At 41.5% G+C, this 16,170-nt stretch overlaps 2 protein-coding genes across 3 annotated transcripts in view; one reads left to right on the top strand and one right to left on the bottom strand.

Moving 5' to 3' along the window:
- Positions 1-144: 144 nt before the first annotated feature.
- Positions 145-11,667, top strand: TAF5 (TATA-box binding protein associated factor 5). Its single transcript, XM_062601877.1, has 11 exons — positions 145-701; positions 1,942-2,182; positions 3,171-3,486; positions 4,130-4,293; positions 4,753-4,888; positions 5,424-5,544; positions 6,459-6,588; positions 7,667-7,831; positions 8,693-8,870; positions 9,023-9,200; positions 9,765-11,667. The coding sequence occupies exons 1-11, from the start codon at positions 188-190 to the stop codon at positions 9,980-9,982; spliced, it is 2,361 nt and encodes a 786-aa protein (XP_062457861.1). The 5' UTR covers positions 145-187; the 3' UTR covers positions 9,983-11,667.
- Positions 11,668-12,901: 1,234 nt separating this feature from the next.
- Positions 12,902-16,170, bottom strand: part of ATP5MK (ATP synthase membrane subunit k) — a 272,077-nt gene continuing 268,808 nt past the window's right edge. Inside the window, exons 1-4 of one of the 2 annotated variants that reach the window (XM_062601892.1) lie at positions 15,954-16,080; positions 14,063-14,160; positions 13,880-13,975; positions 12,902-12,978 (exon numbers count right to left, since the gene is read on the bottom strand). In XM_062601892.1, the coding sequence (XP_062457876.1) occupies positions 13,883-13,975; positions 14,063-14,149 (180 nt within the window). In that variant the 5' untranslated portion in view covers positions 14,150-14,160; positions 15,954-16,080 and the 3' untranslated portion in view covers positions 12,902-12,978; positions 13,880-13,882. Of the gene's footprint in view, positions 12,979-13,879; positions 13,976-14,062; positions 14,161-15,953; positions 16,081-16,170 lie in introns of those variants that run through there. The other variant, XM_062601894.1, reaches the window with a different exon arrangement.

Here is a 16,170-nt window from a genome sequence, read left to right on the forward strand (position 1 = left end):
CTCTCAAACACTCCTCCACATTCGCGCCACCTCTGCTACCCTAAAGCGCTCCTGGCAGGTCGCAAAATGAAGTCGCCAGCGCCTAGGTAGGCAGTGGCAGCAATACTCATCCTTTGCCCTGACTGTCGCAAAAGCATCCCCGCCTTGCGGCGGCAGCCCATTACTGGGGAATGGAGGGCGATGCAAGATGGCGGCCCTGCATGAGGAGCCGGCGGAGGTGACGGCGGTAAAGCCGGATCCTGAGGGGGGGACGCCGCCACAACCCCCCACTGCTCCTCCAGTTGCCGCCGCCGCCGTTCCCGTCGCTCCCCCGGCCGCGGCGGCGGAAGGAGAGGCGGCGGGGAGCGGTGGGGATGCGGCGCCCCCGAAGCCCGCCGCACCGGGCCCGGCTGCCTCCCCGGCGGCTCTGGACCGGCAGACGCTCGTGGCTGTGCTGCAGTTCCTGCGGCGTAGCAACCTCCGCGAGTCCGAGGAGATCTTGCGCCGCGAAGCGCGCCTACTCGGCGATGACCTCGGTTCCGCAGTCCTCAGCCCCACTGGCGCCGGGCTTCAGGGAGTCCCGGGTGGCGATGCGGATTCCATCGGCGGAGAGGCGCTGCTCAGCCGGGTTAGCGCCGCTGCCGCGACAGGAGGCAATGTCGCCACTGTCGCGTCCTCCAGCCCCGCGGTGGCAACGGTCGCCGCCGTTCCGCCAGGGAAAGGTGGGTGGGGCTCCTGAAGGCACTGTAGGGTCGCTGCTGCGTATGGGGGCCGCATCCACTGCCGGACCTCCAGGGACTCGGGGGCCTTTGTGTCTCTCGCAGCTTTGGAGGCTGGCCGTGATGGTGGGGCACGGGGGTCAGTGTCAGGTCGTGCTTCCCTTCGGGTGGCCTTCACTTGGGTGGGAAGCGAGACTGTCCCAGCTTTCTGGGGGGACCCCGGGTGTATCATTTCCCCATACAACTCGGGAAGAGATCAGGGGCTTCTGTGGACGCCCCACTGAAACAAGGGACCAAGGACTGGGTTATCTGTCATATTTGCAAGGAGCACTGCCAAAGTGAGAGGTGCTTCTCCTTGTCTTTGTGCCCTATATCGAGAGGGAATCCCATCTTCAGCAGGCAGCTGCAGGTTTCCTATGTACTTAGATGTGATGGTCTAATGTGGCTGCAGGGGTGGGAACAGAGACCTGGTGTACAGAATATGATTTGAAGAAAGTGTCATAGACTACTTGGAGAGGAGGCTTTAGACATTTCTGGATTGAGTCGGTGGGTACTTGAGATGTCTTTTGGATAGTTGGAGTCTTAAGTATTTTTAATCAAGGTATGCTGTGTGGCACATTTACAGAATAGTATAATGAAATTTCTGAAACTGTTATGTCCAAATTCCAGTGAATGTATCCTGTAAAGTCAGCTTGTTCCTATTATCACCTGATAAGGTTGTTTTTGTGTAGAAGACAAAACAGTGAAAATGTTTAATGACGTCTGTGGAGAACAGAGCTCTCGGAGCATTATCAAGTGATAGTCACTGTACTATAATGGTTGTGTGCTTGGTGAATTATTCACTCAATTAACTTAATTTCCTTGTTTACTGGAAGCAGAATAGTTACAGTGGGTGTATCTTACAGCCTTAGAAAGATCCCACTCTTCATTTCAGATTTTATAGCCTTTTTGGTGGTGTTAGTGGCTTCTTCCTTTACGCTTACGATTTTAATTGGGTAAGACACTATAATACCTTATAGGCAACTGTTGGCAGGGAGAGCACGAAGGCTAAAGGTGCCGGGAGATTTGGCTGCTGGACTGTGCTAGCATCCTCTCACTTGTATTGTTTAAACTTAGTGCTGAACAAGCACAAGACTTAGTGTCATGTTTTGCTCTGCTTACAAGTGGAGTTGTTAGCCACTGTATACATGCTAGGTCTTTCAGGCTATTTTACAAGCTCTTGTTTATGTTAATGCTTTTGCAGTTGGAGGAAGTGTTGTTGTGGAAGATCAGCCAGATGTGAGTGCAGTATTGTCTGCCTACAATCAACAGGGAGACCCGACTCAGTATGAGGAATACTACAGTGGATTAAAACACTTCATTGAGTGTTCTCTGGACTGTCATCGAGCGGAATTGTCTCAGCTGTTTTATCCTCTCTTTGTGCACATGTACTTGGAATTGGTATACAATCAACATGAGAGTGAAGCAAAATCTTTTTTTGAAAGGTAATCTGAAGTAACAGTACCATGGATTATAGTAACTGTTCTTAAATCCTTTTCCAGTCTTCTGTCTCAGAAAGATCATGCTTTTGAACTGTACATGGGCATACTTTGAACCATCTGTATGGTGAACTGATGAGCTCTGTGCTGCAAGAAGTATCAATGAAGAGATACTTCTTTAGGGAAAGAGTATGGGATCATTTTTTTAGCACTGGAAAATTTTACTGAGATGCCAAAGTAATGTACGCTATGCGTATTGCTAATGTCATAACATGTATATTAAAATTCTTCAAGTGAGATTAAAGGAATTGTGGCTAATCTACAATTTTTTTGTGCTTTTACTGTGGTTCACTTCTTTATCACTTGAGAAGAAAATGAAATTTGTTGTCTGGATTCAGACCAATTCTGAAATATTTCAATCCGAATTGATAACTTTGTCTCTCTCCAATATGGTCAGCAAAAATGGTGCTGTAAATAGTTAAGATGTTCCTTGCCACAACTATTTTATAACATGGTTTGAGTAAAAATGGAAAACTCTAGACATATGTTAGCTATTACAAGTGGAGAGTGAGAAAAACATACACTGTAAAATGTGCATATTCATATAATGAATCAGATATAAATACATTCAAGTAGTCTTGCATAATAAAAAGTTACCTTTATTTTATGATGGCACAAATTAAGGTTTCATTTCTCTAAATAAACATGTCAGTGTAACTGTTTACTTCAGGTGAGAACTCTTTGGACATATGAAATTGTAAGGTTCCATTTGTGTGATTTCTTCTTGCTTTTTAACTGTTGAAATGCTCTTACTGTATACAGTAAATCACTTGTTTATCTTCCCCAGGATGCAATTTAATTTGGCAGAAAATAATCTCTTGTAGTCAGTACCTTCCAAAAGGTCCTTACATACATGTTTCATGTTAAAGTAATCTAAGGAAGTGTGCACTTAGGAGATAATGTTTCTGAAATAAATCTTAAATTGTTTCTATAGATTTCATGGGGATCAGGAGTGCTATTACCAGGATGACCTGCGTGTGTTATCCAGCTTAACGAAAAAAGAACATATGAAAGGTAACGAGACCATGCTGGATTTCCGAACAAGCAAGTTTGTGCTGCGCATTTCCCGTGACTCTTACCAACTCTTGAAGAGGCATCTTCAGGAAAAGCAGAACAATCAGATCTGGAACATTGTTCAGGAGCATCTTTACATTGATATCTTTGATGGAATGCCTCGCAGTAAACAACAGATAGATGCTATGGTTGGAAGCTTGGCTGGGGAGGCAAAACGAGAGGCTAATAAAGCAAAGGTAGGAGGCAGAGATTGTTGCACTTTTATAATTGAACAATTCTTCCTAGTTTTTACCGTAGTACAGACTGATAACTGTCATTTGAGATCTTAAAAACAGCATGAACGGAAGGAAGAGAACTGTACAGATACTTGTTGGCAGTATCAACAAGATGTGTCACCTTAGAAGAAACTGTTAAACCCTTGTGAGAGACAATGTTGTATTCAGCCCACTGAACTAAACTTGAACTAACTCATAAATTACTCTGTGGTTTTAAAATGGATACCTGACTGGCTTCCTCTTGTACAACAGATGTAATTCTTACTGTCGGTTGTTACTACAGGGTATGTTTGTGTAGATCTTGAGAGCATAGTACTACAGTACTATATACATAAATTATGTAAACTAGGGATTATGCTGTAAGGAAGCGTGAAGAGATGGTGGGAGAATTTACAGATACCCAGATCAGTCACTGAGTAAAACAACAGAATGTGTACTACATTTGTTATGGGCTAACCTGTAATGTACACACTAATATTAAACATAGCACTTCTGAAGTGCTTGGACTATTAAATTGAAAACTTTCCATTAAAAAAAAAAAAAAAGTAGTTCTCAGTAAGAAAATCAATTACTGTTTTGTGTCGTGTGTTTTATTGGCTTCCAGGTTTTCTTTGGCTTATTGAAGGAACCAGAGTTTGATGTGCCTTTGGATGATGAAGATGAAGAAGGAGAAAATGAGGAGGGAAAGCCAAAGAAGAAAAAACCTAAAAAAGACAGTGTAGGGTCAAAAAGTAAAAAACAGGACCCTAATGCTCCTCCCCAAAACAGGTACCAAGGGAATGATGTGTAGAGAAGTCCTGTTAAATCCAGTCATGTCATGCCAAACCTACATCGCTGTTCACATGACATTTTTAGCATTTTGGCCATTTCAGCCCTACACAGCTTTAGCTGTAAGACTTCTAAGGGAGGTAATGGAAAGCTTAGCATATAACCCTCTGTCTTTACTCTTCAAGGCAATCTGAATTTCCCTTGATAATACTTTACTCTGCTATCCACTTATCTTTTCAGGTCATACTCAATTGTTTATCTCGTTCCACTGTCTCTTTGAAAGTCTTAAAGCTAACGGCTCTTTCTCTGATCAGTTAATCTACGTGGTCTTTCATTTATTCTAATTCTTGTTTTGTATTTGAATATTGAGGTGTAGGGTTGCATGCAAGGGTTTTGCTTTCTATGTTTTGATTAATGATATGGAAGGTGCTTTTAGTTTGTAAAAATGTGTGCTTGTAGAATTCCTCTACCTGAACTGAAAGACTCTGACAAGCTAGATAAAGTCATGAACATGAAGGAAGCTGCACGGCGTGTGCGTCTTGGCCCAGAGTGTCTGCCCTCCATCTGTTTCTACACATTCCTTAATGCTTACCAGGTTGGTAAAAGAAGAGTTTGGGTAATTGGGAAAAGGGAATAAAAATTATAGATACTACTCTTAACAAAGAAAGAAGACTTGGCATCCTTGGCAAGGGTTGTTGGAGTGTTTGGAATAAGTGTTGTAAAGTTGATGTTCCAAAACTTTAACAATTCTCTTTAGAGGTTCCTTAAACTATATAATTTCCATGTTCCTTGGTTTTGCTCTGATTTTACCTGCTTTTGTTTTTCCTGTGGGCCCTGAGTGTATTCTGCAGCATGCAGAAGATGTTTTGCACCAGAATGCTGGATAATAGCACTGTTTTGTTGCTGTTAGCTCTGCTTCATTCGTACAGTTCATATATGCTTCATTCATACATGCTTCATTCAGTTTTATTTTTAATGGCACAAGAATTTACACATTTATGTCGATCCTAAAATAGTCCCCTTTTATTTTTGTAAATAAGGTTAATTTTCTTACTAGGACTTAGGATTTTGTAATATTTGAAATTCATCATGAAATATACAAACAATATAAAAGGATATTTTGTGTTTAGGGTTTGACTGCAGTGGATATTACAGATGACTCTAGCATGATTGTAGGAGGCTTTGCTGATTCTACTGTCAGAGTGTGGTCTGTGACTCCAAAAAAGCTACGTAGCGTGAAAACAGCAGCAGGTAAGACAGACCATAACACTGAATATGAGAACGCATTACTTGTGACAGCTGTTTTTTGCACGAACAGAGAAAGATATCAAGGTCAGGAGAGTTGTCTTCAGCAGTTAGATGCTTTGACTTTGAAGAAACTGTATGTGCACAGGTATATTGGATCACATCTTATATACTACCATTAGAAACATTTGTAAAGGAATGTGAAGTCTGGTTGTGTACACCTGGTGTGAGGTGGTCGGTGCATACAGTTTGGAACCAGCCATCTTGCTTCTGAACTGGATGATAACTACAGGGTGTAGTAGGGTGATCTAGGGGAGAGACTAGAGGTACTCTGGAGGAAATTATAAGAGAGAACTCTGAGAAGGATGGAGGAGAATGTCCTGTAGCTCAAAACCTACACAAATTCAGGCTGCTTTAATTCTGCTGTTTATGTAACAATATGTTGTGGTTGAAGCTAGATACCACACAGACATTTCTTAACCTTGATGTTTACCTGAGATGTGGTCATGATGTTCAGGAAATAGTAGCCTCACAGACTGAAAGTTACTTTGTGTGTAGCGTGCAGCTGTCAAAACATGTCTGTAAAGAATGCTGTGGCATATTAACTTCCTGGGGAAAGGCATGAAAAATTGGCATCTCTATAAAGAATATGTTATTGTGTTTGGAGGCTGAACAATGTATGTATGAAAAATAACATGTCAGGATTAATTTATTTTAGCTCAGTTAAGACTTAAGGAAGAGTGATTATTATGTAATTTTCACCTTTTACAATGGTAAAAAATCTTCCAAGTGCCATTGCATATTTCAAACTCGCCAATTCCCAAGTACTTTTAGAGAGAATATTATTTGTTTTCTGTTCATGGCATTTATCTTTGAACTCCTGACAGTTACTATGATACATGAACTTTGTTATATTGCAGACCTTAGTCTCATCGACAAAGAATCAGACGATGTCTTGGAGAGGATCATGGATGAGAAAACAGCAAGTGAATTGAAGATTTTATATGGTCACAGTGGACCTGTCTATGGCACCAGCTTCAGTCCTGATAGGTAAAAGGAGTTTACGAGCTAATTAATTTGCTAATCTTGAGTTTTAATTGTATGATACTGAATGCAAACATGTTCTTCATGTGGCTTTCTCCAGATAGTTAAAGCAATTCTTGTTTATGCAGCTTGTAAGAAACTCTGAGTCTAAGTGTTCATTATGCTCAGGTATTGGGCACTGTCAGCTATTGCTGAAATCAACTGGAGCTGAGGGTGCCAGCACCTTTTTTGAGGTTTAGGACTTTGATGGCAAAATAGACCATCTTTTTTGCAAACTGTTTAAGTTGGGCTTGAACTAACTGAATTGTAGAGAAGAACAACTACAGCAGTGATTTCACTTACAGTATTGCAAAACATAAAACCAGACTGAGTACCATCGTTGCACTTCTTCCAGTTTCTCATATTCTACTGAGACGTAATTTTCAAAATTTATTGAATGGTATCTTTAAAAGAATAGATTTAAAACTGTTATGTCATTATGAATGTCTGGACAGTAGAAAGGAAGTTTTAAATGTCTAAACTTTTGCTTTTGCATGTGTCTAGTCAGGAAACACTCATCACAGAAACACAGCTGAGAAGTGAACTTTGTGTGGAACGTAAATATAGAGTCTGGAATTGGGAATGTGAGCATTATATGAATTTTCTTCGAGAGATTTCTGAAATTTTGTTTGGAGTGACATTAAAAGATTTTAGGTTTTTTTCAGTAACATAGCATAGCAGTTTACTAGTTATTTTTTTTCATATACCTGGCATTCCTGAGTAAATAACAGCTCTGTGTGCTGGGGTTTTATTTGTTTGCCTATTTGTGTGGGTTTTTTGGTTTGTTTTTTTTGCCCATAACCGTTACTGTGTAATCAAAATTAGTGATCAACATCCAATTGTATCTCTTTTTTGCATAAGGACCTAGGACAGGATTCTGCTTGAATCAGTTACTGTTGCTTACCCCATCAAAATGCTGATTTATATGTGATATGCTAAACAGATGCTGCTCAGGGGACATAGACATCTCACAACATTCTTGCAAAGATTATACAGTCTGTGTGCAAGTCTGATATGTAATATGCTATACTTTCTCCTGTGACAGGAACTATCTCTTGTCCTGTTCTGAGGATGGCACTGTCAGATTATGGAGTCTTCAAACATTCACATGTTTGGTGGGATATAAAGGACACAACTACCCAGTATGGGATACGCAATTCTCTCCTTACGGTTATTACTTCGTGTCGGGGGGACATGACAGAGTGGCTCGGTAAGAAGATGGATGGGTTTTTACTTGTCTGGGTTGGTTTGGGGCGAATTAACCCTGAAAGTGATTACTTGATATAATCCAGCCTGCCCTAATACTGGAAATACATTTTATTTCATGTCAGTTAAAATACTGAACAAATTTTTTAATGTAGGTTGTTTTTTCAACATGCATCAGGTTATCTGACAACTAAAGAGATGGTATTTCTCTTGTGTTACTATCTGATTAGAAGTATTCTCTTCTGGTTTGTTTAACAACTTGACAGAATATTCTTAATTTCTCCCTTTAGAGAAGTATGCTTTGGAAAAGCACACTTTTCCAAAACAGATCATGCTAATTCAATAAACTGAACAGTAAGAAACCACTTCTTTTTATTCCTCAGTGGTTTGGGTTGGAAGGAACCTGTAAAGGTCTTTTAGTCCAACCTCCTTCAATGGGCAGGTCCATCTTCAACTAGACCAGGCTGCTCAGAGCCCTGTTGAATGTTTTAAGGGTCATCTACCACTTCTCTGGGCGATCTGTTCCAGTGTTTCACCACTCTCATTGTAAAAATTTCCTCCTTATATCTATTCTAAGTCTTTTTTAGTTTAAAACCATTACTTCATGTCTTATTGCAACAGGCCCTGATAAAAGTTTGTCCCCATCAGTTTTATAAGCCTCCTTTAAGTACTGAAAGGCTGCTATGAGGTCTCCCCAGAGCCTTCTCTTCTCCAGGCTGAACAATCCCAACTCTCTCAGCCTGTCTTCACAGGAGAGATGTTCCATCCCTCTGATGATTTTTCTGGCTCTCCTCTGGACCCGCTCTAAGAGGTGCAGATACTGAACTTCATCAGGGTTCTTACTAATAAAAGCTTTTCTTTTCAGTCTGTGGGCAACAGATCACTACCAGCCTTTACGAATATTTGCTGGTCATCTTGCTGATGTGACGTGTACCCGATTCCATCCAAACTCCAATTATGTTGCCACAGGCTCAGCAGACAGGACTATACGGCTCTGGGATGTTTTGAGTGGGAATTGTGTCAGAATATTCACTGGACATAAGGTAAAGGGTGTTATCACTTGCAGTGTGAAAGTGGTTTTATTTCTGTGATGAGATTCTGAAGAGTAGCGTTCAGAATGCCTGTGGCTTGACTGACTGAATGTGGGTAGATTTAATTGGCTTGCTTGTTGTTCCCTCTCAAATGTCTGTTTTAGGGACCAATTCATTCACTGGCATTTTCTCCTAATGGACGATTCCTGGCTACTGGAGCAACAGATGGAAGAGTTCTGCTGTGGGATATTGGACACGGCTTGATGGTTGGAGAATTGAAAGGGCACACCGACACTGTCTATGCCCTCAGATTCAGTAGAGATGGAGAGATTTTAGCATCAGGTAAAATTCACTGGAAACAGTGAAGTTTCTGTTGTGTTCCATACATTGTGTTCCATACATCTGAAGAATTGGCTGCTTAAATTGTGAAAGACAAAGCAGAATCACTTGCTTAGCAAAACCAGCAACTTAAAACTGCTGGTACAAGGCAAGTTCTTCACTGCACTGTGAAATATGGCCCCTGCAAAATTCTGCTATTTTCCCTATATCAAACTGTTATTATGTGACTTAGAATCAAAGATCTGCTGAAATTGGCATCTAGCACACAGGAGCGTCCTGCTTTTTCAGTGCTAGGTTATCTAATCCAAACCCAGGCGTTTTGAGAGAGTAGTTCTTTGTGCTTTAACCCCAGGACACTTGGGTGATTACAGAAAAGCTGAAATCCTGGTAACTTATGTGTTAGAGGCTTGTGAAAGTCTGTTTCCTTGCAGGATGAGGGCATAAGCCTACAGTTATGAGAAAACCTGCTTTTTGAGCTTTAATTTTTGTTAACTTGCTCCCCACTAACTTTTTTTGTATACCTTGTTTATTAATAGGCTTCAAAGTATTGCTCATTTTCGTTTTTAGGTTCAATGGATAACACAGTTCGCCTGTGGGATGCTGTGAAGGCATTTGAAGATTTAGAAACCGATGACTTTACTACAGCTACTGGACATATAAACTTGCCTGAAAACTCACAGGACTTGTTACTAGGTACATACATGACCAAATCAACCCCGGTTGTACACCTCCATTTTACACGCAGAAACTTGCTGCTGGCTGCAGGAGCCTACAGTTCACAGTGAATCTGAAACCTGCAAGACTGACTGTGCCAAGTCACTGCATTCATGACCTCAGGATGTGAGATAAGGAGGAATGTCTTGTACAGGTGAATTCCACTAGGAACAAAACTATATGAACTAATGCAAACAGCATCTCTCAGTTCTGCTATTTCATATTTATCTACACCTTGAAAATGCTGAAGATTGACAAGACATCGTGGCTGTAAAAGAAGGAATTGTTTGTGGTGCTTTTGAAAAAAAAAAATATATATACATGTATATGAAAACGGCTGTCTCATCTTGGAGATGATATTGAGCTCTGGTGAAACTTGGGGAAATTTAACAGCCTTATTATCTGTTCTCAAATGATTTTTTTAAAGCACTTAATTTATGGTTAGCAGATGTTTAATCTGTCTCAAACACAAGAGAAAACTGTTCAGTTTCAGGAAAGAAGAATGTAGTTTAATTCGCTACAGCCTGGGCTGGGCAACAGGTATGGTGAGAGTATCCTAGCAACAAACAGGGCATTGGAAGAGTAGGTCCTGCAGGCAGAGTCCTGTGGGGGACTGCTGTAAAATGACGCATATGGGGTTTGTGCATCTGAGTACTAAGTCCTGAGAAGATTTCAAACTCCTGTACTCTTTTGAGTTACGAGAAACACAGATTTTGTTATTCTGTTCTTAGAGGTAGCCAGTGCTGTGTGACAAGCAACCATAAGTGCAATGTGAACTTAATTTACCTTCATACTTTATTGTCTGAAAAAGGAGGGGGGACACGACTGAGGCATAACTGAAATACCCATTATTCAAAAAGTTGACTTAAACCCTTTTACATTGTATTGGATGTAAAAGAACTTTAATAACCTTTATCATTTCTGCGTAAGGTTTAATATTGCAAAAGGCAAAACTAGCCAAGAAGTCAAAACACTGCAGAGTAAAAGGATTAATCAGACCGAAGTGTATTATCAGTTTGTTTTTTGAAAGGCCAGCTCATCTGTTGCAGTAACAATTTCCACCCACAAAAACTGTAACCCAGGAAGGCTTCCTGGACAACCAGTAAAGCTCAGTGCTTTTTTGCTAAGAAAGATTAAAACATCCAAGACATTGGGAAGTATACTTCTTGTCTTTGAGCAAAACCCATCACCACCAAAAGACAGGCCCATAGTCTGCTAGGATTATAGGCTTGTTTTGTTGGGTTTTTTATCTCTTACAACCTGTATAGAGGGAAACCCATTTTGTGTTCCTCAGTACTTTCCAGTAAGGGCTGCGCCACTTGAACAACCTGCTGGCTCTCTAATGAAAATAAAAACAAGACTTGACATTTCCTAGGTAGAGTAAGTGGAGAACTACCTCCCTTTTCATCCTTTCTCTGACTCCAAGTCTTCGAGTATTGTAATGTGTATTATACATTACACATCAAAGCAAAGGGTGGAAAATTGAATAGGAAGCTCACCTGGAAATGTTTTTTTTTTTAAAGAAAAAGATGTTAAATCTAAATATTATGCTCTCTTTTTTTGTGTGTGTAATGGTACCCCACAAAATTTCCAAGCTCTCGATAGGCCCAGCTGGACTTAAGTACAACTGTGGTGAATCAAGTTACCTAAAACAAAGCATGTAATTTTGACAGCTTAAAAACAACACTGCCATATTCTGCCTTTATATTTTGTACAGTTTTATACTTTTGATACTATAATAAATACTAAAACCACAGTTTGTGTGTCTTCTGTTACAAGAAAGTATTTTCTTCTTGGCTGCAATGGAAGCAAGAGCAGTGCTTTTATCTGTGAGCACTCTGCTAAGAGAAACAAAGTAATTCAGAAGCAGGTGATGACAAGGTGTTTCAGGCAAATCACCTGAGGGTAGATGATAGGTTGTAGCTAACTGGATCTATTACATTGTTACAACAACCAGTATTCAGCTGGAAGGTTGCATACAGCAAAGGCCATTTATTAAAACTCACAGGAGAGGAAGATGACTGCATTTAATCAGAAAGCCCAGAATCTACAAATGGCTTAAAAAAATACATAAACTAGAGTGAGAGAGCACAGAGACCTGTAATTTCTCTCTCCTTTTTATCAAGCAACCATGCCTACCTCTTCCTGCCCTCAGTTTGGGAGTATAGTTGCATTCTTTAGCACCAGCAGTCCCAGTGTCAACCCTGCTGCTGGCTCCCATCTGAAAAATGTGGTGCCCTATAATCACATTTATACATCAGCACTGAGGGGACATCTAAGGCAGGTTCTGTGTACTGAGCTACAGAAAGACACTGGAGAATGCAACAAATAGTTTTAGTGTTGGGCTGGGAGGGGACTGCATATATTTAACTGTGGTAGGAGCGCCCCATTTATTAAGAGTCTATGTCCAAGAAAAACTGAAATACTTCAGTGACTGTTTACAAACATGCAGGGTTACAAGAGCTTAACATCATCAAAGTAAGCCATTTTCTTTCTGGCAGTTATCTCTAAAAGGCAAGTAAATCAAATACCATCATTTATCAGTCTAATGTGGGAGGTTTTGCATGATAACCAAACAGGACCTATGCAAAATATGGACAACTGAGACAGAAGTTGTCATCTGTACTGCATTAATAATTGTGAAGAAGTCATGATTTCCATGTAAGCTACTAGCCTGGAGTACAAAAATATAGGAGCAAACAGGTAAATGCAAACCATGTGAGCCCACCATTACCCACTGAGACATGGAAGTGTGGAGATACTTTCACCAGCTCTAAGCTCTATGCCAGCATTACGGTCTTTCCCAGGTTACTTCCAGGTGCTCAGAACACTTTAGGATGTATTGTAACAACAGAAGAGTTTAGTTAAGATTGTAATTACAAGGATCAGTTACTCCATCTCTGCTATAAATAGCCATTTTTTGACAGAGGAAAAACAAGAAGTTCACATTTGTTATTTTTTTGCACCATTTCATATTTCAAATAAAACAAGTAATCATTTCAATTTTATTAGCCACAACAGCTTGCATTACACTGATACAGATTGGAGGTTCAGACATGCCAGCAACCTGCCAAGAGAAGAGAGATCAAACATAGCAGTCTTGCACAGTGGTACTAGTAACTGAGCCCCCCCTCTCCCCAAGCCCAAACAATTTTAGTTACAAGCAGGCAAATTCCAGCATCCACAGGAACAACCGAGGTCCCTTTATAACACACAATGATGCTCAAGCTTATTGTTTCCTACCCCTTTTGGAAGACTATGAAGACAGCCCATAGTTTTTTTGAAATGTCATTTCAGTGGAAATTTGTATTTGAAAGCAACTCTACAATTTTGTAACACTTGGTTGTTGCTATACAAGAGCAATCGCTTCTATACAGTCCTTGCACAGTCAGGTGTGCAATATATATAGCTCCATTGCATGGTGTTCCTCTATTCTGTTCAAAAGGTTTAACAGACTGCATTAACCTCTGCTTGGAATTCTCTAATACGACCAAGTCCTCAACTCCTATTTTATTATTTCAATAACATACAAAGCAACAGTGTCATGGGTTCAGCAGTAGCAGTCATTTTTCCTATTACAGTTATTCCTATTTTACAGCAAAAAGTCAGACCAGAGGCACCCAATAGTTGTAGGCAAAGCCTGATATGCCTAACTGCAAACCCTTCCATTCCTCCTTCCTTGCTTACCCTTCATCCCTGCACGCTGTCTGTAGTCCCATTCACCATGTCAAAACAAAAAGAATTCTGGTACCCTATATTGACTACATCCCCCTTTAACAACCTACTTAATTCAGAATGCCCCAAATAAGCTGATGCTATGGTTTAGCTGAGGTTTAAAATTATAAATACAAAGTTCACATGCCTGTGTTTCTCTCTCTCTAATCACACTGGATTGTTAGCAACATGTCCCTTATCACTGTTTCTTCTTGGCCTTGTGCTGAAACATTTTGGTCCTGGAACACACTTACCATTTACTTATCTGCCACAGCAGGAGTTTTGTTTTTGGGTCTAAGCTTGAAATACAAGACGATCAGTGCAATGCCCGTGTACGTTGCTATTACATACTGGAAAAGATAAAAGTTTAGTTTCAGTCTAATATCCAGAAAACACCATCATCCTAGACTACAGCAGTTAATATACGTAACACATACATTCCTCCTGCCTGTGATGGTGTAGGAATTGAAGTACTTCGCAAATCCAGTGAACTGGTGTTGAGATCCCGAGTCATGGCCAGCCATGGCTGCTTGTCCTAACAAGCAATACAGGACAGTTAATGAACTGAAAGTCAGTTGGACAGGATCAACAGAAAAATCAAACTAACCTTGACACTGAATTTAGGAATGCCACTGTCAGCTATTAAATCTGCTTTCAGGACATTCAACAGACAGTGAATACACACATGGAGCGGGCACCTTCAGAGCACTGTATCTTAAGGTACAAAACAGGTTACACAAGAGCTGGTAAGTAAATGAGGGGTTCTGAAAGGAAGAACATTTATGATTTTCAGAGTTCATTCAAATGGGTTTAACCATAAAAACCAATAAACATCAGGATGATGACTCTAAAAGGGAAAAATCCTCAGAATACTTGTGAAGAAAAGTCCTGCCAGTCCTGCCAACACAACCATTCATCACAGACAAGTTTCTACCAATTGTTCATGAATCCGCAGTACCCAATTAAGATGAATCTTCACTGGTTCAGCTAAGAAACAGCTCAATGAGATACTCAAAAACTCAGTGACAACATTCGGAGTAGACCACTACTCTGTTTGGTTATTCAAAATGATGCTTTACAACATCCATACCATATTAAAGTGCAAATGTTGGTAATGTAATGTTGTTGCTCTCAGCTGTACATCTCTATTGCATCTTACTTTCTAACCCTAGTGTTCACAGATCTAGATAAAAATATACTTTTTTTTCCTCTCCAGTTATTTTTCAGCTAGATCAGCAAGTTATTAGAGCCAGCCTCAGAAGTGCTTTCACAGGACAACAAAAACACTAAGTACATGAGGGCACACTTATATTTTGTCTGTGTCTGGACTAAAGTTTCACATCTAAGATGTTCAGTAACATAAAAGCATGGTGTGGCTACAGTAGTGTACTTCCAGATTCACTAAATGGTTCAGGTTGGCACCGCAGAGATGGCACAGTCCAACCCCAACCTGCCCAAATCAGGGGAATGCATCCAGTCAGGTCTTTAATACCTTCACAGATGGAGACTTCACAACTCCCCGGGAAAACTGTTCCAGTGTTTGTCAAACTTAGAATAAAAGTGATTTTCTTTTTAATGTTTAAAGATACATTTTTCTTACGTTTAAGAGGGATTGATGTTTAGGACAAACATATTGTTTTGTAACGCACCCCAAAACAAGCACACATATCATATGGTTACCAATCAAACCAGGCAGATGCTCTAGCCGCTGGTATCGCAGAAGAGGGACACAAGACATTGCTACAGCAGGTACTATGCTAATTAACATCGCTCTTAAGCAAACTCAATCCAGTAATGTATCTCTGGTGCATAATCAGGTAAGCACGCCTGCAAGTGGACTAACAGCTAAAAATCTCAATGAAACAAACTCCGTAAGTATTAGCCGTACGTGACTTGGAAAGTCAAGGTCATCTTTTCTTACGCCTGACCGACAGAAAACCCTGGAGTCACTGCGTCTTAACGAGGCCGGCTCAGAGCCCAAACACTTCTATACAGCTTTTCTTTATCAGAACAGCCCGGTGCCCTTGCCATTCCCGGGCCGCTCCCCCTTGCTGCCCTGACACCGGGCGCCACCGGCTGCCGCGCTCGCTGCAGCCCCGCACAGCAGCCAGGCCCATCTCGCTGGCTCAGACAGCCGCGACCCCGGCGCTCCCTCCCCTCAGCTCCCTCAGGCCAGGGGAAGGGACGCAGAGGCTGAAGGTCGCGGGGGCTCCCGGGCACAGCCGCAGCCCGCAGCCACGGAGAGCCACCCTCCCGCCCGGCGGTACAGCCCTATAAGAGGGGTGCACGGGCAGGGGTCTGCGGAGTCAGGCTCGCTCCTCGCCGTACCTCAGCCGCTACCGCTGTCCCGCCGCCGCCTCACTCTGCCCTTCCTCAGTGCCCTCCCACAAAATGGCGGCCGCAGAGCGCCGCGCGCAGCCACCGCAAGCCGCGCTGATTGGCTGCCCTCTCTCCAGTGTGAGGGTTGTCTCCGCCCCCTCCTCCTGGTTGGCTGAGGAGAGGTTCGCCGCTTCCGCCTGACCTTTGCCTCCTGCCCTAGGTACTG

Source organism: Pezoporus occidentalis, unplaced genomic scaffold (genome assembly GCF_034315485.1).
Source record: "Pezoporus occidentalis ecotype Australia unplaced genomic scaffold, CSIRO_AGI_Poc_V1 ctg73, whole genome shotgun sequence".
NCBI classification, from domain to species: Eukaryota; Metazoa; Chordata; class Aves; order Psittaciformes; family Psittacidae; genus Pezoporus; species Pezoporus occidentalis.

Excerpts from the sequence above, each read along its gene's own strand:
- TAF5 (XM_062601877.1), top strand. The coding sequence starts at position 188 with ATGGCGGCCCTGCATGAGGAGCCGGCGGAGGTGACGGCGGTAAAGCCG. Across the intron at positions 3,487-4,129 it reads GAGAGGCTAATAAAGCAAAG|GTTTTCTTTGGCTTATTGAA; the intron begins GTAGGAGGCAGA and ends ATTGGCTTCCAG. Across the intron at positions 9,201-9,764 it reads TGGAGAGATTTTAGCATCAG|GTTCAATGGATAACACAGTT; the intron begins GTAAAATTCACT and ends TTTCGTTTTTAG.